Source organism: Lonchura striata, chromosome 3 (assembly GCF_046129695.1).
Source record: "Lonchura striata isolate bLonStr1 chromosome 3, bLonStr1.mat, whole genome shotgun sequence".
Taxonomy (NCBI): Eukaryota; Metazoa; Chordata; class Aves; order Passeriformes; family Estrildidae; genus Lonchura; species Lonchura striata.
In genome coordinates this window covers 39,977,191-40,000,619 of record NC_134605.1, presented here as the reverse complement: position 1 = coordinate 40,000,619, position 23,429 = coordinate 39,977,191, and the positions used below count along the sequence as shown (strand labels likewise).

Below are 23,429 nucleotides of genomic sequence, written 5' to 3'. Positions count from 1 at the left end.
TTGAGTGTCAGGACCTCTTTGCATTCTGGGGAAATACCTAAACAAGTTAAAGTAAGATGTGAGGCAAGATTCCCAGCTAGACACACATGGGTGAGTCCAGATGTAAGCTCTCAACTGAATCTGCAAGCCCTTCCTAAGAGTGTCTCATTTGTAAAGCCCTTCAATAAATTTCTGTTTGGTTTGCTGAGTTGCAATGATGGGTGGCTCTCAGCAGGGTGAAGGAGATGTTTGCCTGCTTATGGACAGGGAGCAGGGCAACAAGCAAAGTTTCTTTGGCCAACTCAATCTGTGCCAAACAGCGGGTCCCAGGTCAGTCTCTCAAAGCTTTCATCCCAACACAGTTACATCTCATTGCACAAAAGCAGACAAAAAGAAAATCCAAGATTCACAGTGTTAGTAAAAACAAGAATGGCTACTATTTGTTTTCCCCATTTTTAGCTTTCAACTAACAAGAAGAAAAAGTTGCCATTGGGTTTTGGTAACAACTGAATTATACGTTTGCAAACTTTTAATGTTTTTACTTAGTTTAAAGTGAGGATAGAACAAACTTGAAATCTAAAGTAGAATGCCTGAAACTAAATATAGGAGTTAGTATTTCCTCCTATAAAACAAACAAAAAAGTAAGTTTTACTGATCCAAATCCTACAAGCTAATCTCACCTCTAATTAAACCTTGAACTGAATAATTCTTTTAAATGGGTGGCATTAAGTGTATTTTAACTTTATTCCTCTGTATTGCATATCTATTTTGAAATTCACAAGCTGTAGAAGCCAAGAACCACATAATCCACAGTCTGACTTCTTGTCTAGAGATCAATCTAAGTAGATCCTTGCTCAATCACTACTTTACCAAGCTCAGAATTCTGTCTGAGTTGAGAATATTTTCAGGGATACACCAACCATGATTTAAGAAACTAAATTCTGTCCCCACAGAAGCACGTGGAAAGTCTTCCCCACATCCTTCTTGTATAATTACCACCTAAACATTTGGCTATGATAAACCTTCAACAGACATGAAGAAGGAATTCTTCATTTAATTACATGTCACCAGACGTAGACTTAGAAGGGCAAACAAACACCCCATAATTGAGGCAAACAGCAAAACTGCTACAGATACCAAAACACAAACCTGTAGTATCAGTTAATTTGCAAACTGGGAGAAATCAGATTTTCCAATAGACCTCATGGCAGAACATATTTTTTTCCCAAGGTGCATGAACAGGTATTAGCAGGTAAAAATGAGTGGTAGTGGATTCATGAATAGTATTATCAATACTATCAGTATTCTTTCTACAGTGGTAATCTCAAACAGTGAACTGTATTTATTGATGTTCCATGGACTGTTTCCAAGAAATCCACAAAACATCATGAAGAAATATCTACTGATAGCACCTTTTATTGACTCTACAAGAGAAAGCAACTAACTTGAAAAAAAAATTAGATTTGCAAACTGAAAAATGTTAGAAATTGCCACACGAGTCTGCTATGTTGTTCATTGCATTAGTAAATTGATAGGACAGTTCACTCCTGACATAAACTGAGAGAAATATAAGAGAAATTTATGTTGATCTAACAATAACATTTCAAAAATACTCATATAAAAAGATTATGAAAAAATAGCATTTTTCCTAAAATGTTACAACAAAATTTGACTTCATTCACCATCTTTATTATGAAGAAGGGTATTTCCTGAATCCATATTTGACCACCAATTAGGTGAACATATGGAGTTGCTAAAGGTCACAATTTGTAATGTACTTTGCCACTGGCTGACACCAGGATGTTAAATTCCAATCTAGTGAATGCCTTGTGTACTGTTGAAAGTGTTGCAGTTAACTATATTTTGTCTGATGTTTGGTGACCCTTGTGGCCATGGTAGGTGGAAGTTTCTACATGTTTTTGAAATACAGATTATAGCATTATATTAGGAGGACAATAGATTAACTGAGGGTTTCAGTACATTTCCCAAAGAAATAGAGTTGGCAGGTGTATCTTCTAAACCTGCAAAGAAAATGGATTTTCATTGCAATGTGTCTGCTTTTCTTTTTATATGTGTTGACTACACTCATACTCCTCTTTGAGATAATTTCTTGTGTTTTGCACAACATCTCAGGTTTTATACCAGTTCATGACCTGAAAAGTTACTGAAAACTTCCTGCTATACATCTTGTATTTCAGTTGTCACCAGACCACAACAGGAAAATATAACATGAATCCAAACATGAATCTTCAGTTAATGATCCATTTTTCTTTTCTGCTGGTATTTTTTTCTGTCTTCTGGTAGTCAACAATCTTCATTAAACCTCACCAGAACCTTTGCACAGAACTATTCACCCCAAACTTCACCATCACTCTATGCAGTTAAAAAAGCTTTATGGTAAGTAATGACTCTCTACTTTTGCTGAGATTTCATACAGGTTTCTGTTTTCAGAATAACCAGCTAAATTAAACCTGAAAACCATTCTGAAATAACCCATATTAACATATTTCCTCTTCAGAATCAATGCCCAAGGCTTTCTAGAACATGTGCAACCCAGTTTGTGATACGAACTGCAGATTTGCCATGTTCCAGGAAACAGATGTGTGTATAGCCTGTACTGCCAACCTTGTTCTGTTACTGGAAACAGGTTCTCAGAAGACTTGTTCAATGATGATGAAACTCAGCTAGGGTATATTCACTACATATAACTGCAGTGACTCCATTCAGCAGGAGAGATTTTATTTGCTATTAGAAACAGTGCACATAAACCTAACTTCTTGATTGACTGCTAAATTTTAGATTATGCACTTGCTCCAAATTCAACTTTTTTTATATCCCTCATACTGACTTTTTGTTGAATTTTCAGAAAATATGGTTCAACATTTTTTTTGTCCTGATGATGGCCTAAACCATTACATCAGTACAGATGTCTGCATTACACATTAGCTACTTTTATCCTAGCTTTACCCAAGAGAAAAAATAAAATTCAGCTTCAAAAAATTTATCTGGTCTATAAAAGCAGCATTGCCATGTTCTTGAAATACCTGTCTTGGATTCACATGCACCTCTTTACTCAGAAAGTCAGCCAATAAGCAAAATATGTTCCTTTGCAGCTGGAGCTAACTGTGCCCATGTCTGAGGTCTTAGTGTGAATTAAATTCAAACTAATTGTTGCTCTAACTTACTGCTGGCAAACGATCATTTCTCCTCCCTGCTCATGGAAGACAGTCCTTGAGCACTTGTGCAGTCCATACTAGGTTCCATTGTTTCATCTGTTTATTCACGCCTATACTTATTAAGCCTGATGGAAAGGCTGCTGTGAGCCAGGGACTGTTTGTAGGGATGGCTCATGCTGGGGCTTGTTTAGAGTTTTGCCCTGTGCCTGATCCCACAAAGCCATGATCTGAAGCAATGGTGCTGGAGCCCTGGTTTGAAATGGACCCAAGAGCCACACTTAAACCTGTCAGCCAACCAGATGTGCATTCAGCCCATCTAGCAGCACCCTCCAGACAGGTTTTTAAAAGGCAAAGAGCATAAGAAACTCCAGAGTGAACAGAGTATCACAGCCTAATACCCTCACCACACTTCAGCCTGAGGTGGAAGAGGGGAAAGGGTAGCAGCACTTTTAAGCAGGTAAGCTCACAGCCTGCATTCACTTACTGCAGATCCTGGTTCCAGGGACCTGGGCATACTTTTACTCCAGAGCACCTTAACTCCTACCTCTGGGAGCCCTGTATGTTGACTCTCACAGGAACAAGATGTGATAAAATGATGCTTCCACTCCCCCCTCAGATCTGGCTAACTCTTTAAATCCACACTGTTCTCATTAGAGTCCCAGGCTCTAGTCAAACACCGCTTTAATGTTTCCAGGGAACTGGAGCACAGCTGGTCTGCACAGTGTATTAGGGAAAGGTAGGGAACTTTATATGGGAACAGAAATCTGCCTGCATGTTAGATTGTCTGAATAAACATAGATTCTGCTGTTAACCACAACACAGTGTTTATTGAAGGCAATTCACAAAGGCTATTAGACAAGAGCCATTTTATTTATATGCAGAAACATCTGTAGCAAATATATCCTACTTCACTATCTATTAAATGTGTTCTTCAAAAACTGAGTTGAAAATTCACTAGAAGGCAAGCTTACAAATAGTTGAAAAAGGCGCTTTACGAGTTTCTATGCGTAGTTTTGCCTTGGCATTCATTTGTATTCCTTAATTATTTGTATTCCATTCCCCACTATCTTTAAAACAAAGGCTGTTAGCCACAAAAAATTTTCTCATGGTTTTGCGTTAGACTACAAACATAGGGGTTTAGGACAAAAATAATGAACTCCCTTACATTTATGGCAGACACCCAAACAATGGGAAACTGCTCTGTGAAATACAGTAGCATGATGAAAACATGAAGTAGATCAGCATGAGCTGAATTTTGCTTATGGAAATGTGTGTAAAAGATTATAAACATTAATAAAATTTAAATGCAATTAATTCCCTAACAGAATTTTTGTTCTAAAATATTTTCTTTGTTTTCATTGCTTGCTATGTAGAAGTACTGATTAATAAAATTATGATGAAAGATAATGATAATCTAAATGCATGAAGAGCAAAAGATGAAAATACCATCAACAATGCAATGTCACTAATATACAAATGCTGCATGATCTGTCCTCTTATTTCCCTCTCAAATGTGTTTACTATTGTCCAGAAGAAGATTGGAAATACTATTTAACAGACAGTAATTGGTAGAAGTATGGTCTGTTACCATATGAAAGAATTTCAAGCCCCTAAAAAATAAAAAAAAAAGTGATAAAATAATAAAATAAAAGATACACTAACAGTTACAATTGACCAAAGATTGTAAAGAACGCATTACTGACTTTTACCCACCAACAAGGCCTATACCCCAACAGTACAAACTAAAGCAAAACTTCCAAGGGAAAATTTATCTGAAACTTACTGGGTTTTTTTATGGCTGAGGCTATAAGAAACAATTTCTTAAACAGAATCCATCAAATTTTCACTGAAAATTATAAGAAAAATGGGGAATGAGTATATGATGATTGAGTTTCAATGTGGCAGTATTTGTATTCATTTATACATTTAGCTTCTATTTTAAAGCAATGCTCAGTATTTTTTATTAAACAGCCATGATGTTGGGGCCATCTCTTCTCAGAGATGACTGTCTCATTGTGGTGCCTGGATCTCCCTTTCTCACTGTGAAGAGTACATTCAGTCCTAGGAAGTTCCACTTCATAGATTTCAGAAGAGAATGAAACTTTCTATTTTAAAGAGTTAAAATTGAGCAGAGGCTCCAGAGTTTAAAACAATGTTTCTGTCACTGTCCATCCCCCCCTCCCTCCCCACCCTCCCCACCTTCAACCATTGCAAGCAAACAGAAGTCTGTGCCAATTTCCATTGTCTTCCGTTTTTCAGTTGTACTGCCTGGTGTAAGGTGAAAACCTTTCAGGCAAAATCTGATCTGGACTGGCTACGCTGCTTACTACCCGAACACAGATTCTGAACAGTTCAAAGTCTCTGGGCTTTAAGTGGTGGAGCAGGTACTGGTTGTAAGACAAGCTATCTTGCTACTCTCACTGCAGCCTCCTCCTCTTCACCTGGTCCCTCTCTCCCATTCTCCAAGCTGTTCATGGGCATGTAGATGGCTTTCTCACTTCAAACTGCACCCACATGAAGCCCCTTCCCAGCCTCTCCCTAGTTTTGCTATTTGCATTAGGACAGCATGTGTTGAACTTGCTCCAGTGCACTGCTGAAAATCTAAAGTGAGAGACATTACTTGACATTAGCTATTTTCTAAGTAGTTATCCAAATGAATTTTCTAAGTAAATTTCCAAAGGTAATGAAGTCAAACTCCTTGTCATCAAATCATGGAAACATTTTGTACCTTAAAAATAGTTCTAATACGAACATGTGGTACTTTCTAAGGGCTCCGAAGTTTTCTTGAACATCTTTCTTGCAGTCTGTTTCTCTGCTTTTTTCCCTTGCAGAGATACAAACCTTTAAAGATTAAAGACTTTAAGAAGCATTTAAATAATTAGTTTTTAGCCACCCCAAGAGTGAACATAAAGAAAACCACAAAAGAAAAAACCAGACAATAAGAATTAAGAACTCTTGTAATCCTTTGTCATCTATGTGTTGATTAAAGAAAATGTTAAACTGTAGGGTATCAGCAAAGCCTGCAGAGGATTTGTTGGTGAAATGAATAAAAGAAAAATCTAAAAAAACATAGCTAATTAAATTTTCTTGCATCTTTACTGAATAAGAAATATAAAAGAAAATTTATCTTTGTTGTGGTTCTGATTTCCTCATCCTGGTCAAGTCTGCTCTTAGTTTAGAAATATACTGGTTTGTTTTTCACATTTTCATTATATGTTGCTCAGACTTCCTGGATCTAAAGGAAGCCTTGGGATTGGCCATGAAAACAATTTCTTTTGGAACAAGGCACTGGAGTGACTGGGATACCAAGGAATAAATTCAGATCTTATACATGGATAAGGAAATATCCAAAGGCAAGAAAAACCTCTTATACGACTCAGAAAGTGATGCTGTATGAGAGAAACTGTGTCCCTTCATCTTATTCTCCCCTCAATCTCTCAGACTCTTCCTCCTCATGGGAGCCTAAACACCTATTCTATTCTTTCTATCTTTAGCATTTCTATCCTTGCTTTGTTTTCATTCATACCCTTTCAAGCTCGCTCCCCTACCATTTCTACCTGCTCTCTCTTCATTGTGTTCTCTTTGTCTGCTCTTCCTTCATTTCCACATGTGGCTTTAGCAGAGCTCTGGCCACCTTCCTCAGTGCCTCAGAGTGTCTCCATGATCCTATTTTGATTTTTTTCTCTTGTCTCTCTTCTTAAGGATTTTCTTCTCTCTTTTTTTATTAGCTTTTTTTTTTAAATTACATGTTCTTTTTTTTCTACCACTTCAGCCAGCACTTCTTCCTTTGTATATTTTGTGCTGCAAAATATTTTTTGAAACCTCTGTAAGGCAGCAGTGGGTTCCTGGGATAACAGCAAACTACAGAAAAAACTTTCCTTGACTCTGAGCATTCAATACAACAAACTATGCTCCAGGCTGAGAAGCACAGCTCCTTTCTGCAGAGCACTAAAGAACTGACGTGTGCAGATGCTGCTCCATCATATGGTATTGAGCAGAAAGAGAAATTAATTGGTGGGAGTTAAGTGAGCACTTATTGAGGAGACACAGCATTTCTCAAATGCCCTGTAGTTGTGACTCACACTGCCTCCCACTCAGTTGAAGCATAATGTTCTCTAAATCTGGGCACGGATTTGATGCATTAGGAAGCAGGAAGTTAGGGTTTGTCATTGATGATACAGGGCAGGAGTTTTCAGTTGATCACAGCCCATCAGGATAAAAAACTCTGAGCTATGGAGCAATATCCTGTACTTTGCAGTATCTGTCACCATGTTTAATCCTGTGTTCTTTGTTCTGGGTCTTTGTCCCTTTGTATCGCAGCCTGGGGGGTCTCAGAAGTATGTACCCAAGCTGTGGATTCAGGAAAACTAATTGGGAAGCTACAAACCAAGAGAGCTAGACTTACTCCTTGGGTAGTAGTCAAAGTGGATTTTGGTTCACATCAGCCTTTGAGTGAAATGACTGCTAAAAGTAGAGATATGCTAGAATATTTTAGGTTTTGAGTATGTTTGCAATCAGTCTCATGGCAGGCTTGTTTTGCAAGCTGGAATAGTACCCCTTATATTTCTGCATATAATTCACACTGCTTCAACTGTTTTGCATAGATACAAACTAATATAAATACCCTTACCTATACTACAGTTTTCTTCACATTTCATATGCATTTAGTGCAAAATCCAACCATTCATTAAGCCCCAGTCTTGTTTTTCTTTGTTTCACACAGTGATAGCAAGACACTCCAAAACTCAGATGAAGCATGAAAAAATGTTTGGACTGTCTGACTGCTTTTAAACAAATACAATTTTTTTAAAAAAGTTGGTGGAAGAGCAAGAACACTTCTACCTTTCACAATATCCAATTTTGTGACAAAATAGGTGTCCAAATGTTGCTTTTCCATGTTGATATTTCATGCTTGTTAGTTAAAGTAAAATAAGCTCCAAGTGACATTTCATAGTAAACCCCAATCTCATGAAATCAGTAAATCATGGTTTAGTGAAACAATATTTCTCACTTCATTCACCCTGTTTTTTTCTGGTTTTTTTTTGTCCTTTGTCCTTGACTGACTATTTAGAACAAATAGAGGCAACTTCATGGATTCACTTCACATACTGAGTGGGTTTTATAAATCTTTATTAACTGTTATCAGTGGCTTAATAAAAAATTGCAGCTGTCCACCTAGAATCCCATAGACTGTGCTGATATTTTATGAAAGATTTTCTTCATAAACTACCCATTCAGCCAAGAATGGGTCCCATGACTGTGCAAAGAAGGATTCTGTACTTGATATGAAGCAAGAAATCCCATGCATTGAACTGATGTTAAGTAAAGAGATTATCTAGGGAAAGGATGACTCAGATGACCCTATTTTATGTAAAAGATTGTTCATACACACAGAATGGACTCTCAGTTAATTATCTTACCTTCCAAAAAGCCTTTGTGCACCACCAGTATCATGAGTCCGAGGGCAAAGTGTATGATGAAAAAAGGGAAGGTGGATGTAGTAGAGGGAAAATACTGCATATATTTCTATCATTAACTTAGATAAAAATAGACCTCTCTCCCTGCTATCCTCCTCATTGGATGTTTTAGGGAAATGCGTTGCTCTCAATGCTTTCCACATGAGTTTTTGTTTAAAGAAAAAGAAACATGCATTATTGATGCTTTTTAAACATAGGACATGTTTTCACTTACAAAAATTGAACTGAAACAATTAAATTGGACAAGAGTACAGTTTGTATCAATAATTTACTACAATCATTCTAATGTTTCAGACATCAATAAACTTACTTGGTTCCTATTTAATGTCAAATTTCTCCAAAATTACATCAATTTGCCATCCTAAAGGAAATCAAAGTAATAAAACTTCTACTCTCAGGACTAGACTCTTACTTAAAAACATTAGTTTCTATAACTTAGCTATATACCAATGTAAAAATTTAAAAGGGACAATTATATTATCTTTGGCAGCAAAGATTTCTTAACCTCCATTAATCCATCTTTTTTTACCACTGTAAAAAGAAAATATTAATTACATCTATCAAATCTTGGAAACACGTAAATATCTTTAATTAATCAATCTTTATTTTTCTTTTCCTTCAAGCTTTCTAGGAATGCCAGCTTTCTCCATGGGTTTATGTTACTTGTGATGGGCAAAAGCGTGGTCAAAAAAGTACAGTGTAAAACTTTATATGCAGTGATTTTTGTTCAGGTTTCTCTGTTTTAGTCTTTCAATATCTGAAATTACATTAACAAGAAAAATCGTCATTTGGAGCACTCATCAAGGTCCCAAGTCTACAAAATGAGTACCTGAAAACTAGGTATTTTATTAGACTGGGAGAAGACTGACAATTAAGTGGTTTTGGTAAAAATTAAACTATGACATTGGTCTAAAAGTAGGGATAGGAAGAACATGAGTAAGTTTTCCAAAGTGTTGTCAAAATATAGAGCATTTCTCACTGTGTGGCCTGTTGACTGATGAACATTGCAACAGGCTGAACAAATAATTGAATGCATACACACTTTACAAACTTTATAGTCTTCTATTTACAACCTTATAAAAGTTCCAAACAAATATGTTCAGCAATAGCTGGAACTAGAACAAATATTGGTCAATGAGAAGCAGAGTATAAGTTGTGTTTTCAGTAACAGGATTAAAATTGAAATTAAATTGTTGCACAATGAGTAGGATAAAAAGTAGAACTAATTAATTTACTGTGTAAACAATAAACACTGTAGTGTGAGCCTAAGGGCCTATCCACATAGATTCCTTTTTGGTATCAAAGCTGTTCCTAGTTACAAATAGAATATTTATCTCAGTTTAAATATTCCCGTGGGCATATGGGAGATACAGGAAGCCAAGGTGAATTTAGCAATCTTGCAAATATGGTTCCATGAAGGATCTGGACTCTACCTGGCAGTATAAGAAGTCAGTATGACTTATATTCAAGTGATGTAGTCTCTGTTAATTGACATAAGTCATGAAAGTGATGACACAGAAATGTATACAAAGAAGAAACACCTCCTGTTTCAGTTGTTGTAGAGTTATTAAATGACTCTGTGTTGTAGAAGTCTTTGGCTACCTAAAAAAGCCTTTAGAATTTACCTGCACTTCCACCACTCATGATATAATCATATTGCTAGTCCAAATCTGCCCTCCCACACAACCTCTCAGTTTAAATGGGGTGCATTTTCAAGCCATGGACGTGGCAAAAAATTTGGTAGCCTATGTTTATATTGTCTCCAAAAGCCAAAGCAATGGAATTAAATGCTTCTTACAAAATGCTGCTATTAACCATACTGTGACCACCTAACCAGGCATTGTAAATTCTGAGGGCTTGCATCTCTCTCCTCATTATTTCTAGCCAGGCTGAAAGCTGCCCTGCAGCTCACACTCACATGCAGGGGAAAAGGTGTCATCTCTATCTATACTCTGCTGAGAAGAAGCAAGAGGCCTGTTGAAGCTATATGGAGAATTCAAGGAAGGAATGGTATGACTAAGAAATGAATGATCTTAAAAGAGAATTCAATAAAAGTAGATGGACACAATGCAAGGTCATGAGATTCCTTGTAAACTCAAAGCAGTGGTGAAGTCATCTTTATGTGTATCTACTTCCAAACAAGTCTCTCTGTGTTGCAAAAGAAAAATCAGCAGCATAGTTTGATAACATACTAATCTTTAATCTGTAAAGAAGGTTAATTTCCAAGTTTAACATTATAAAAGAATAACAAATACTTTTAAAAACAAAAATACAAGATAACACACAATTGCCTTGGTTTCTCCTGTTGCAGAGTTTAGAGTACACAATTTCTGGGATACAATTCCATTGCATACAATGTTTCCTATTACTTCAGAATATGTTGGAATTGAAAGGACACCTTTTGATTCAGAGAAAGTTTTCCAGATACAAACTCAAGCAGGGTGCTATTATGAATAGTTGGTCACATGTCAAATCCTACATTATTCAAATAAACCGCAATGAAATCACTGCTTGCTGCTACATTCCTGCCTTCTCATGTCAGCTCCTAGATGCCAGTAGTCCTTCTACCACTGCATTGATCAGCCCAGCTGCTTGTAACTCCCAGCTGTTCAAGAGCAGAACCTTTTTTCATTTGGGTCCCCTGCTTTAGATTCACATCCAAAGTTCTTATTCCCCTCAGACACACATATGAAAAAAGCATTGGGGGGAAAATGATGGAGAAAGTATGAAAACGCTCAAGAAGTTTCTTTAGTCAGTTAAAAAATAGCTTCAGGTGGGGGCAATGTGAATAGCCCCTCCTCTACTGGGCCCGCAGGCAAGCCAAAGGATTTATAAGGGTAGCCATGTGTAGAGGAAAAAGGCTTATCCTTCCCCGTCACAATAGAAAGATTTACTATTCTGCCCCATACAAACTCTGTACCTGCTTTGCACTGACCATGGAAACATGCTTTTAAGGTCCCAGCTGAATCAGACTGGAGTGACACTACAATCTGCCTAACTCCATTTTGGTTTGCTGTGTTATCAACCCAAGTGAAAGCAGACAGGAGAAAAATCCTACCAAAACTTATTAATAAAGGCACTTCAAAAATTGATAAAAGGATACATTGTTCTATAAGCATCCCAAGTAGAATAATTGTTTTTTGAATCCATTAGTGGTTGTATTCTCATTGTATGATCTTTGGAAAGCTTAATAATTACAATAAAAATAAAATGAAATAAAATATTGCCACCAATGAAATATCTGTTCAGTAAAAAACTGCAAAACCAAGTAAACAGCAATTTACACAATTCTCTCAGTCCTGCAAACCTGAAACATTCAACACTGCTTGGACAAAATTGAGAATACAGTAGATTTTTCAGTATAACTCTACTTAAATGACAGTATTAAGAAAAATAAGGCATACTACTGAAATCAAAAATACATAGAATCAGGTTTCTGTGCTACTGTTTGCCAAAAATGTTATTTTTTAAAAAATTGTTTAAATGCAAACTTTTACATCTCCAACATGTTTTACATATTTTAGACAACAAAAGAATACACATACATTGTATGTGATAATTTTTCAAAACTAGCCATTACTTTTTCACAGATTAAAAAAAAAGTCTGTTTAAATATTTCATTTCTACAAAGTGAATTTACATTTTTAAGTACAAAGTGCAAATACTACAGTTGTTTTTATTGCCTTTTGGTGAGGAAATCTCCCACATGTCAAAGAGATCTGCCTTGGATTAGTAAGTTGTTCACCCTTGCTTCTTCGAAACTTGCTGAAAGGAAGTTGGGAAAATTTGCATTATTAATGATGTTTTCAATTAGTCCAGCAGAAAATTCTATCTCTATTTTTTAGCAGTACTCATATGCAACTATCAGAACAGAATTCTGCATAAATATATACAGGGAGTAAAAATATTCCTGCCCTGTACTCCTTTATGGCACCTGTGAGCAAGGGTATGAGCAATATCTTGACTACTTACCAATGGCCCTTTAAATCCATACCTGTTGATCACACAGTTTGAGCAACTGCCTGGGCAAGTCTCTGGTTCCATATACCTGCTATGGCATGCTCCTATCCTCCTATAAGGAATGGGCTGCTGGCTGAAGTCTCACAATCTGTGGTTTCCTTACAAACCTTTTGCTAGGCTTCAAAAAGCAGCGCTGATGGCACGTGGGCATGTATGTGTGTGTTTGTTGGACAGGGTGGAGCTGAGCAAGGGAAATGTACCTGGCCACTACCTGAGTCCAGTCAGACCCATCCCCTATTTGATCTCTTTTAGAGCAACCAAGCTGTGCTGCAGTAACAACATCCGGGCATGTTTCTCTATCTGCTTGCTTTCATTGAGTTGTTTTTTCAACAAATGTGAAAAAACATGTGCCAAAGCACGCATATATTTAACTAAACTGCTGCTAAATAATAAATAAGTAGAGAGTTTGTGTTTGAGTTTGTGTCTCCTGAGTGGTGCAAATCTGATTAGGCCTTCACAGATGGCTGGTTTCTTTTGAGCAGCTTCTATGCTTTTCAGTAGCTTCCTTTCAAGTGAGAAGTTCTGTGATGAAAACCACCTTGTGCATTTGCAGCCATGCATTGTTCAAGTATAAAACTGCCAACAGATGGTTTTCTTAGCCAGCCTTAATGTAAGGCTATCATTTGTCAGCAACAGCTCTTAATTGATGCTGAGTCAGCAAAATTATTGGACAAAATTGAAAAACATAGATGTTCTAAGGACACTTCCACAAGTCGGTATCAGATTACAAGAAAGGGGAGAGGGCTTGCAATGCTTCAATTGCAATGCATGTGTGCCAGTAATTGCCATTATATAATTAAAATAACCCCTCTGAATGCTCTGGAGTTCTGAAAGGATAATTGTTTTCAGGCTGTCTTGTTTAAGGTGTAAATGATTTGTGGGGAAAACCTGAAAAAGTAAGACCAAAAACACTTGTTTAAACAAACAAATGTATCACATTATTGTAGCTGTGAGAATATTTTATATTCCATCAAAGGTATGTAGGAGGTCTCTGGTAAAAACCACAACCAATATTGAGCTTGCCTTAGGAAGTGCAAACCTAACATCAAACAAAGCAGAGACAAAAAAAGGGAACAAATCAACAAGAAACTTTGAGGGGAAGATTTCTCTTGGCTTGTGGGTAGGTTCACTTGGGGTTAAGTTTCTAACAAATTAATCTAGCTTTATGAGAGATAGAAAGACATTCACCACAACTAGGGTTTTGGGGTATTTTTAGCCAAATTCCTATATTCATAGGTGCAGCATTACCTGAGCTGTTCTTATAATATAGTTACATGAATAATTTTTAAACTAGTGCATCATTTACTGACACTTTTGTAGGCATTAATAATTTAAGTCCTCTAACTAATACAATAGTAAGGTATAAGAATAGTGTGAAGATAACTCTTTTGCTAGACCACCAAGCCACTGGACTCACAAGCCCTCCTACAAGACCATACAAAAGTACTAGGAAGGTATGACAATATTGGCCAGAAATATTTTCTTTAGAATAAGTGGCTATAAAAATAGACACACACAAGTTAAACCCCACTTCTTTTAACTTACTTTTGTGGCCTTTACTGGAGTCTTTCCTTTTCAAAGTGCACCTTTCCTTCATTAAAAAACTCTACTTTTGTGCCTTTTGCAGCTCTGAATGGCTTGAGTAGCCAAACCTACATGGATGACACTGGGGCTACTTTGAAAAACAAGATCAAGTCTTTGCAGAAAACTGATCAAAAAAAAAAAAAAAAAAAAAAAAAAAAATAAAAATCATGGATTATGTTGTCAGGGCACTTGACATTTTATTTTCTCCATCATTCTGCAATTTTAGTTTAAACATAGGTTAGCAGACTGATGCAAATCCTAGTTCTTTGGCATATTTTGCTCAGCCAGCAAAGGCATTTGGAAGTGACAGCTCTTTTCATTGCACTAAGATTTTAAAAGCTGCTTAAAGCCATGATATAATGATGCAGTGGGGTTTGTGAAACATATAGATTTGCACGGGGCATGGGAAATGCATGGCTTTGTTCATTTCAATAAATGTCAGTTTGTGTCTATAGTGTGACAGGAAGAAAAACTGACGGAATTCAGCTAAAGTAAAAGTTAAATGAAGATGAATCAGTGCACATTTAAAAGTGTATGGGAATGTTGTCATTCAGGAATGCAGAAGACTCATGAGGGCTCAATTACACTCACCAAGTTATCATATATGTCCTATACGTCAATATACACCTTTCTAGAAACTTCCACATCCAAGCCTAATCCACTTTGCAAATTATGCACATTTACTCTGCGCCTGTAATTGACTGATTTAGCTTTCCATACATAGAACTTAAGTTAAAATTCATTAATTGGGATGTTGCTTTACATTTTTCTGGCAACTCTGCAAAATATCAGATTAAATCAGTTTGAAGCTGCAATGATGACTGCTAAAACCCCAAGAAATTCAGCCAGGAGATGCAGAAATGGAGATCTTGCTCTCCTCAGTACTCACCTGCCTGCTGGATGAAGTGCTCTCAGTGTTGGTTCTAGGGACTGCTAAAGGAAGGGAAAGAAAACATTATAAATATGGTTTGAAGTTATCCTCAAGAACTGAAGCCCTCATTCTGAAAAGGTATTTTTTAGAGCAGGGTAAATGCACAGCTTTCGATAAATGAGATACAATATTTCATATCTTTTGTTGACACAGCTACTTTTTTCTTTCCTCAATACAGATGTTGCTTTTTTCAAGGCATTATATGAAAGTTGGACATCTCTTGCCAGTTAAATGTCAAATTTGCTTAGAAGTTTGCATATAGTCAAGGCTGAGCATTTCAAACTTACTAAAACTTTAGTAGTAAATATAGTCTATTATGCTTGGCAGTAAAGAAGCATGGACAAATAGAATGTCTGGAAAGCATTCATTTTGATTAAAGATAGTGCACAGAAACAATTCTACAAACCAAAAACATTGTTCACATTTAATCTGTGAAATGACAAGATTATCACTGTTTTTTAAAATTTTTTAGTCTCAAAGACAGTGCCCAAAATAGGGGAAAATAAACCCTCAAAATGCTAAATGAATTTGCTAGCCCATTAATCTTCCCAAGTAAACTTGCGAGACTAGGGAGGAACTTGCTCTCTTGGTTTTCCATTGTCAGTCTGTGAATCAAACAAGCTGTACTGGAACTAAGGGAAACAAAACTGAACACTGAAAAATGCTACAGCAGCTAGTACCCCCTTCAGAAAACATGCTTTACAACTCTCTAGCTTTTATATTGCTTCCAATTATTCTCACACAAGAACCTTGGGACTCACACAAAATTATACAGTCACTTTCTTAGCTCAGCTCTGACACCTCAGGTGACAAGAGTCTCATATTTTCCTAGAGATGTAACTCTAACTGCAGTGAAGTGGTAATTGCTTTCATTTGTGCAAGTGAAAGGAATATCAGAAAATAAATTTTAATTATCAAGTAAGAGAAACAAAATAGAATAATGGTACTCCAACAAAAGTAATTTTTATTGTCTTGTCCTTAAAAATATGTACTTCTAGTAAAGCAACCCAATGATTTGGTTAAGAATTTTTTTCCAACTGGATACCATTAGATTTTTAATGCCAAACTTCTGAGATTTTTTTTTTTCCCTTCCAAAGTTGAATGTTCTCATTATTGAATAGATTTTTTTGAAGAAGATTTGTTACAGAACTTCAGTTATGGTGGTCATAATTTTTATTTCAGCCAAATCTGTGTGTGATCTTCACATTATTTCATGCCTCTTACAATTTTCATTTCCAGAACAGGAAGTTTATCCTAATTTTTCGGGGTTTTTCTACTGGAATATGAAGAAAAAAAACCTGGGGTTTGCTTTCAGTCTTGCTATGGCTTTCCTTTACCTCCTGTGTAGTGATTTTGGACCCAAATTTCATCCGCAATAAGTCCTAAGAATGCCTGCTGCAGCAGGACAGAAGTGTTTCTCTTTCCACATTCATAGCATAAAGATACCAGAAATCATCCACCTTCATATGCATTTTTTTAACCTTCATCATCTAAGTGAAAATTGGAAAGTATCATTATGAGGTCCACAAAAAAAAAAAAGCCACAGAAAAAAACACCTGGATCTGATCAATACTTGTTTTGAGAGATCTGTTACTGTGATCCATAGACAATTTATTTCATTAGTAAAATGTCTCTTCCGACTCTGCAGACATAAAATATTCCTTTCCTAGCCTTGAATACAACCAATGATTCCTTTATTCTACTGTCCTTGCTTCATTTTAAGGTACCAGATGAAACAAATTACCTATATTAATTCTTCCACAACTTCTTAAAGTATGGGGACCTACTGCTTTTTTTTTTTTAATTATTTTTCCCCTTTTCAGGAATTGTGTGATTGAACTCTGCAGGTACTATTATACTCTGTAGTTAGTTGTTCCCCTTCCTATAAGTCTGGCAGCAAGGTAAGGTGGCTGTGTATCAGCCATTATCTCACCTGTTTGGCAAATTACCACATTCCTCTCTGCATCTCTAAACCACATTTGAGACATGAGAACTCATTAGCAAGCTCAACCATGTGCTTCCTTCCAGGAATTCAAAAAGCACAGGTGTGATACTTCCAGCTACTCAGAACACAATTCTATAATAACACTAAACTGGCTTTTTGATGACTGTTATTATATCTTCTTAGGTTTCCTACCATAATACATTTAACAGTTAGAATCAACAGGAAGTTTTTGATTCTGTTGGAGCAAAGTGATCCAGAAGCAACTTTCCTGCCGTCTGCCCTAAGCTACAGCAACATTAACTGTAGACAGGTGTATTCTTTTATTTTGTATAACTCTGGTACATATAAATATCAGGTTTCATAAACTTTGAAGAATTTAGTGAAAAAGACAGAGAGAAAAGGTTCTTACTATGGCGTTTCTTTGTTTCTGCTTTACCTTCTTCTTTTGTTACTCCCAAGCAGCCCATTAATTCTTGAACTGACAAGGATTTATCATTGTTCACATCACAGTATTCCACAAACTTCTTCACACATTTTTTCGGCTTGGATTTCTTTCTTAGGAATCTCTTAAATGGTTTGATTTCCTTCTTGCCGATATCACCACTGGAATTTTTATCTAGCTGTTTGAAATACCAATGGACAACTCTCTCTTCCAGAGTATGATTTGGATCAGGCTCAGAAACACTGGAACAAAAAAAACAACCACAATTTATTCTTAATTCTGATATTTAATACCTTTATTTCAGAATAGTTACATCACTGTCAGATGGCCATTACCATTGTTATCTAAAATGCCCTGGTTTTGGACACTAACTTATAATAAATCTCTCTTTTTTTCATTTTGACCAACGATGTCCTAAATTTTACACTAAGGGCTAAAATCTGCTTTTAGTGTACTTTCTGAAACCCTGTTGAGGTCAGCATCATATTCGGCAAACAGTGTTTTCTCCTTAAATTTCCTAAAAGAGAGAAAAGTGGAGAGAGAAATAAAAAAGACTGCTTCATAGTCAGTAGATACATTAAATGTGTAAAGTAACCAACTGAAGTTGATCAACAATCAGCATTGCCAAATACCAAAGCTCCAATTATAACACATGATGGATTCTCTTAGAGCTAGAACACCTAAATGTATTGAATTACAGGATAAGCTATAAAAATAAATGTTATCTCCTCAGATAAGTACCTGACCTGCAGCTGCCCTAAGTTTGACATCACTTACACATTTTTAACACTGCCTATGACTGTTGATAGCATTGGTTTGTTTTGCAAGCAACTAGGAAGAATATGAATCAGAAAGGTAGCACACATTCAAGAAATAAAGCCTTGAGAGGAGAACAAAGACTGACACACAGTTGCCCAAGCAGCTACAGATAAACCCTGAGCTGTGCTGCTGAGAATTCATCTGTCAAGTGTATCTCTGCTTAGTGAACATAGTCCACAGTGGTGACTTTGAAATAAACTCTCCTAGATAGGCTCTTGGAAATTCACCCTTTATGCAGGCTCCTCCTCAAAGCCCTCAACAATCTGTTCACCACCGTCAGAGGCCTTTTAAAGACACAGAAAAAGGTCTGAAACCCACCGGCTGGAAGACAGTGATGGATCAGAGACTGCGTGCACCATATCTGTGGACAATGCATCCAAAACACTCGTTAGGAACTCATTCTTCTTAGCCCCAGGACAACCTAGAAAATCAGATTTTTTATTTCTTTTCTTGTTACCTGTTTTTACAACACTTAGACTCAAACAATAATTTAGACTTTGAGATAGATATTACTCCCTGTACACAAATTTCCATTAATTGTGAACGTGTTCATAACATAATTCAAAGACAAGCATTTAAATTCAGGTACAGATCTGTAACAGAGTAGGAATAAAAAACCAACCCATTGAACTGAAGCAAGTGTGAATTTGTTTTGCATACCTTGAGTTCTTTTATTTAAATTTTGACCATAACTTTTCCTTCTTACAGATGTCTTTAACATGGGTGTCATATTTTGAAAAAAAACTGCTGTGAAGCCATAAAAGTTTGTACAATGATGCATGTACATGAAACATGGTCTAGAAGTTGACAAGACAATACCTATTTCAGATTTCCACTTTTGCTCCTCTTATTTTCCACTAGCTTTCTTGACACACATATTTTCAGTACATTGGTTTTCCTCTTTGTAAAATGATAGTCAACTCCTTGTGTCCTTCCCTTTCCTTTGGACAGGGGTTAATTAGCAGTATATAGCACCTCGCCCAATCAGTTAGTTGTCGGTACTTAGGTTCATACAGTGAGAGCCTATGGTGATGCTAGATCATCCTCATAATCGCATTCCCCGTGCTACAAAGTTCTTCTCTGAAAGAAACTGACAGCATGTTTTGGACACATAATATGTCAGATAAATATATACTGAAAGATCCCCTCGTCAAGCAGCACAGCTGGAGCAGATAAATTCCTCTGACAACCACATGGAAGTTGACACATGGACATTTGCTTATACAATACACCTGCTTCCTCTCCTTTCCCTAGAGCCCTGAGCCAAACACCAGGTCTTCCTCTAACCCTCCAAACAGCTGAGTTAAATAAGGATGATCCATGGTCAGTGACATGGAGATTACAAGCTTGAAGCTAGAGCCCACGGCAGGACTTTCACAGACAATTCCATGCTGGAAGCCACTTACTGTAGCTCTGTTTTAAAGTGAAAAATAGAAATACTTTGAAGTGTTGTGGAAAAGTAAGATTAGTCAGTCAGTAGGGATTTGGTATTTTATTACATTCCTCAGCAACCTCTGGAGCAGGCAGTAGGACTACATGAGCCTGAAAAGCTTAATCTTGCCCAGCAAATTATTTTTTAATACATCCCATGTTGATCCAAGGAAATAAACCTGTGTTATATTAGCCCTTAGTTGTGTTGCAGTCAAAATAGCTCAGCTATTATGTACAGCAGAGCAGAAGTACTCACTAGATGTTATTGTCTAACACATTCATGTAGTTATGAGTTCCTTGCCTTTGGCACCACGGATATTTTATTTCAGTAAAAGGTATATAAAAGGAATTCACTGAGGCAAGTTTCACTGCACTAAAGTACACATATGAAAGCAGTTGTCACTCAGTTAGATATGTCCCTTTTTCCTTAGTATTTAATCAGTTGTGGGCTTTTTCTTGTCACAACTGGAAAAAAGAAATAAAAAAAAACCCTGCAAAAACCAAAACCAAACAATCCAGCAACTATGACTATAAGTTTGAGTTCAGTGAGGCAAGCACTTCAATTTTCACTGTAAGGAATGAAAGAGGGGCGGCAAGATGTCAGTAAGGGAAGGACAGAATTCTATACCAACAGGTTCCATTCAGTGCATACTCTCTAGTGCAAAGAGTTTGCTGCCAAATTAGGTTCAGGCATTCCAGCCATGAAAGTAAATTGTGGATTGTGATTTAAATGAGGTCACATAACTTTGTGAGCCACAAAAGCACATCTGTCCAGAGACGAGCAGGTAGAGGGCAGGCATGCAGCAGGCACATCCAGTTGTGTCAGCATGCCAACCTGTAGGAGTCAAGCAACTGAGTCCCTGAGCAACCCACTGAGCTCAGTGCTACCTCTTGCCAGCAAGGACAGCCCTGTGGGCCAGAGCTGGTTCCCTTCAAAGGACAGGTGAAAAGTCTGTCTGAGGTTCTCCATGTAGGCCTATCTTGAATGTTATGAGCTTTATTCATTTCATGTTGGAGCTGTTATTACCAACATCAGCCAGAAGCCTAAATTCTGCTCTGAACTAAAGTTGTGAATCGATACAGGCAGCAAATAAGACCTCAGCATGTAACAATGCAGCACAACATGGAGCAAAGGTAATTTGACTTTTTTCTTTCTCTGTCCTTTTTTTGGATAGTTAATAATGACAATATCCAATTTGATTTAGGAGTTCCACCAATTTTTCATATTATTTATGACTGTATTTCTTGAAACATCTGGAAGAAACAAAAATCTGCTCTAGGTAGCTTCCACTGCTGTCCAGGGAGCTGCTGACTGTACAAATACTACAGATACAGAGATCAAAATCCTCACTTAGCTTGCCATTTATGAGATACAAGCAGTGGAAAGTATCAACTTATAAATTCACAAGAAATTGCAGGAAGAAAATTCCACAGTTTAAAGCCTGCCTCTGACAATTTTTCCTAAGAATAAGAAAGGTTTCTAAATGTGCATTTCATAAAGTTGCAATAACAGCTGACAGCAATAGAAATCTCGTAGAATACAAAAAATGGTTGTTAAAACAAACACAATCAGTTGCTGTGAAACATTCTAAATTACTACTCTACTACTTAATGTAAAATGACACGCCACAAAATCCTCATCAGTCAAATACAGAGAAAATATTCAGCTTCTCCCAATTAAAAGTTTTGCTGACCTGTGGGCAATCACACAGCAATTTACCCCACAGTGAAATCTCTGTTCTTTGCAGGTGTTACTAACTCAGAATAATTCTCTGAAGGCTTCAAGCTGAGCTTTAATTTTCAACAAATTTTTGGATGGCAAGACTGGAGGATCTTTAGCTTGATTGTAATGAATAATTCACTTTCATTGGGTTAAATACAGAAAGGGAAAGACTAGTCTCTTATTGGAGCCTTATGCTTCTTGCTATGGTTTATAGGCTTCAGTTTGTTCTTCTGCAGCTGCCTGTCCTATGTGGATTTGACAGCTTGCATACATAGTAATTTGTTGTTAAAGGGTGGAAGCTGAAACCACATGGAGATAACATACTGGTTCAGAACGTAGACTGAAGTGTTTGCTTTAAGGATAGTGTTACCCAGAATAAGCCTTAGACCAACAAATACATATAACAAATGACAGGAATACACAAACACCTCACATCAGCTATAATATAAAGGAAATTGGAGAATCATCATTATGCATTACATCTCTCATATATACACATCTCTCTATACATATAACGAATTTTAGCACTGAGAATGAATTTTTGAACTTAGATCTGTGGGGAGGTTTTCCATAAACATCCTAAAATATGCACCCTACTGCTTTGGAGCTCCCTACTTGATTGATAATAATCTACTACTGTCAGTCTTGGAAGATTATCTTTTACAATGTATCTGAAGTCATGGCTAGAAGAGCATTTTGTTCACTTTTGTAAAAATGGGAATCCAAAACACAAGATTTGCCACCTTAAAAGGGATTGTACATTAATCTTCTTGCAAGAAAGGAGTCAGTCATTCAAGTTATTAAAGGCATGACAACTTCCAATGAGCAAATATAAAGTTTCTTTTTTATTCCCTGTTTGCTAATATGAACATAAAGCTTAGTAGTACACTCAAATACAATTACCACTGAAATACTTCTAAAGATTCCAGGTAGGTTTTTTGTCTGCCAAAAAGCAGAATGACCAGAACTATTTATGTTTCATTTGTACCTTTGATTTCACTGAAACACAGTATTGTACAGAAGAAAATAATTTAACAAAAATTTTCAGTGCTACTGGTTATCTTGGGAGAATAGACAATAAAACAAAAACATTTTTTCTTGGACATTTATTCTATACGCACATATATATGTACAGTTTATTTCTGTTGATCCATGTGAACCACAAGTTTGTGTTTGTCTAGACATGCTGAGGGGTCTCCTCATTTCTTGGAGGACTTCCTGATCTCTTCCTGACTCCCTTTCAAAAAAAAAAAATCCTTCAAAATATGAGCCTGGAAAGTGAAATTTGTTACTCTACTAATTACTAAAAATCATGGTTTCAAATCATATCTCACTGAAAAAGTCACTGCCTTTATAGTTTTATTTAACATATGGACTTGATGACCTTAGAGGTCTTTTACAGCCTTAAGAATTCTCTGATTCCGTGACTTTATGCCTCATTTCAGTTTTTCCCTCACTGCAACTTCTGGTAACTTCTCACAGACAAAAACTATCTACTTCCTATCTTGAAGCCTTAAGGACATTATTACCTCTCCTTGTTAACACCCCTCAGGTATTGCAATTTTTTTATAATTTTTTTTTCTCTTAAATACTCATACAATTTAAAAGAATTAAGTTAAGCTCAGAGAACAATTTTCTTTCATATGTCCTTACTCAAATTTCAAAAATAAGTAAATAGAATACAATGGATATTAGCTGTAGGGGGCTACTGATCCATTGCTTTTGTAGCCCCAGATCTCCATGTCTTACAGGAAAGAAGTATTATTTCTCGACAAGTGTAGGAAGCAGATTTCAGTTCTTAACATGTATTTAATTTGTTGTTACTATTTAAAAATTATCTTTCTGTTCTAATTTCAAGAACAGAACTCTGTTCTTGAAATTAAAACAGGATGTTTAGTTAAC

At 36.5% G+C, this 23,429-nt stretch overlaps 1 protein-coding gene across 3 annotated transcripts in view; it reads right to left on the bottom strand.

Moving 5' to 3' along the window:
* Nucleotides 1-10,811: 10,811 nt before the first annotated feature.
* Nucleotides 10,812-23,429, bottom strand: part of SMOC2 (SPARC related modular calcium binding 2) — a 137,991-nt gene continuing 125,373 nt past the window's right edge. Inside the window, exons 10-14 of one of the 3 annotated variants that reach the window (XM_021544202.3) lie at nucleotides 18,692-18,794; nucleotides 17,522-17,796; nucleotides 15,126-15,169; nucleotides 12,361-12,397; nucleotides 10,812-12,322 (exon numbers count right to left, since the gene is read on the bottom strand). In XM_021544202.3, the coding sequence (XP_021399877.1) occupies nucleotides 12,374-12,397; nucleotides 15,126-15,169; nucleotides 17,522-17,796; nucleotides 18,692-18,794 (446 nt within the window). In that variant the 3' untranslated portion in view covers nucleotides 10,812-12,322; nucleotides 12,361-12,373. Of the gene's footprint in view, nucleotides 12,398-15,125; nucleotides 15,170-17,521; nucleotides 17,797-18,691; nucleotides 18,795-23,429 lie in introns of all 3 variants that reach the window. The other 2 variants (XM_021544203.3, XM_021544205.3) reach the window with 2 other exon arrangements.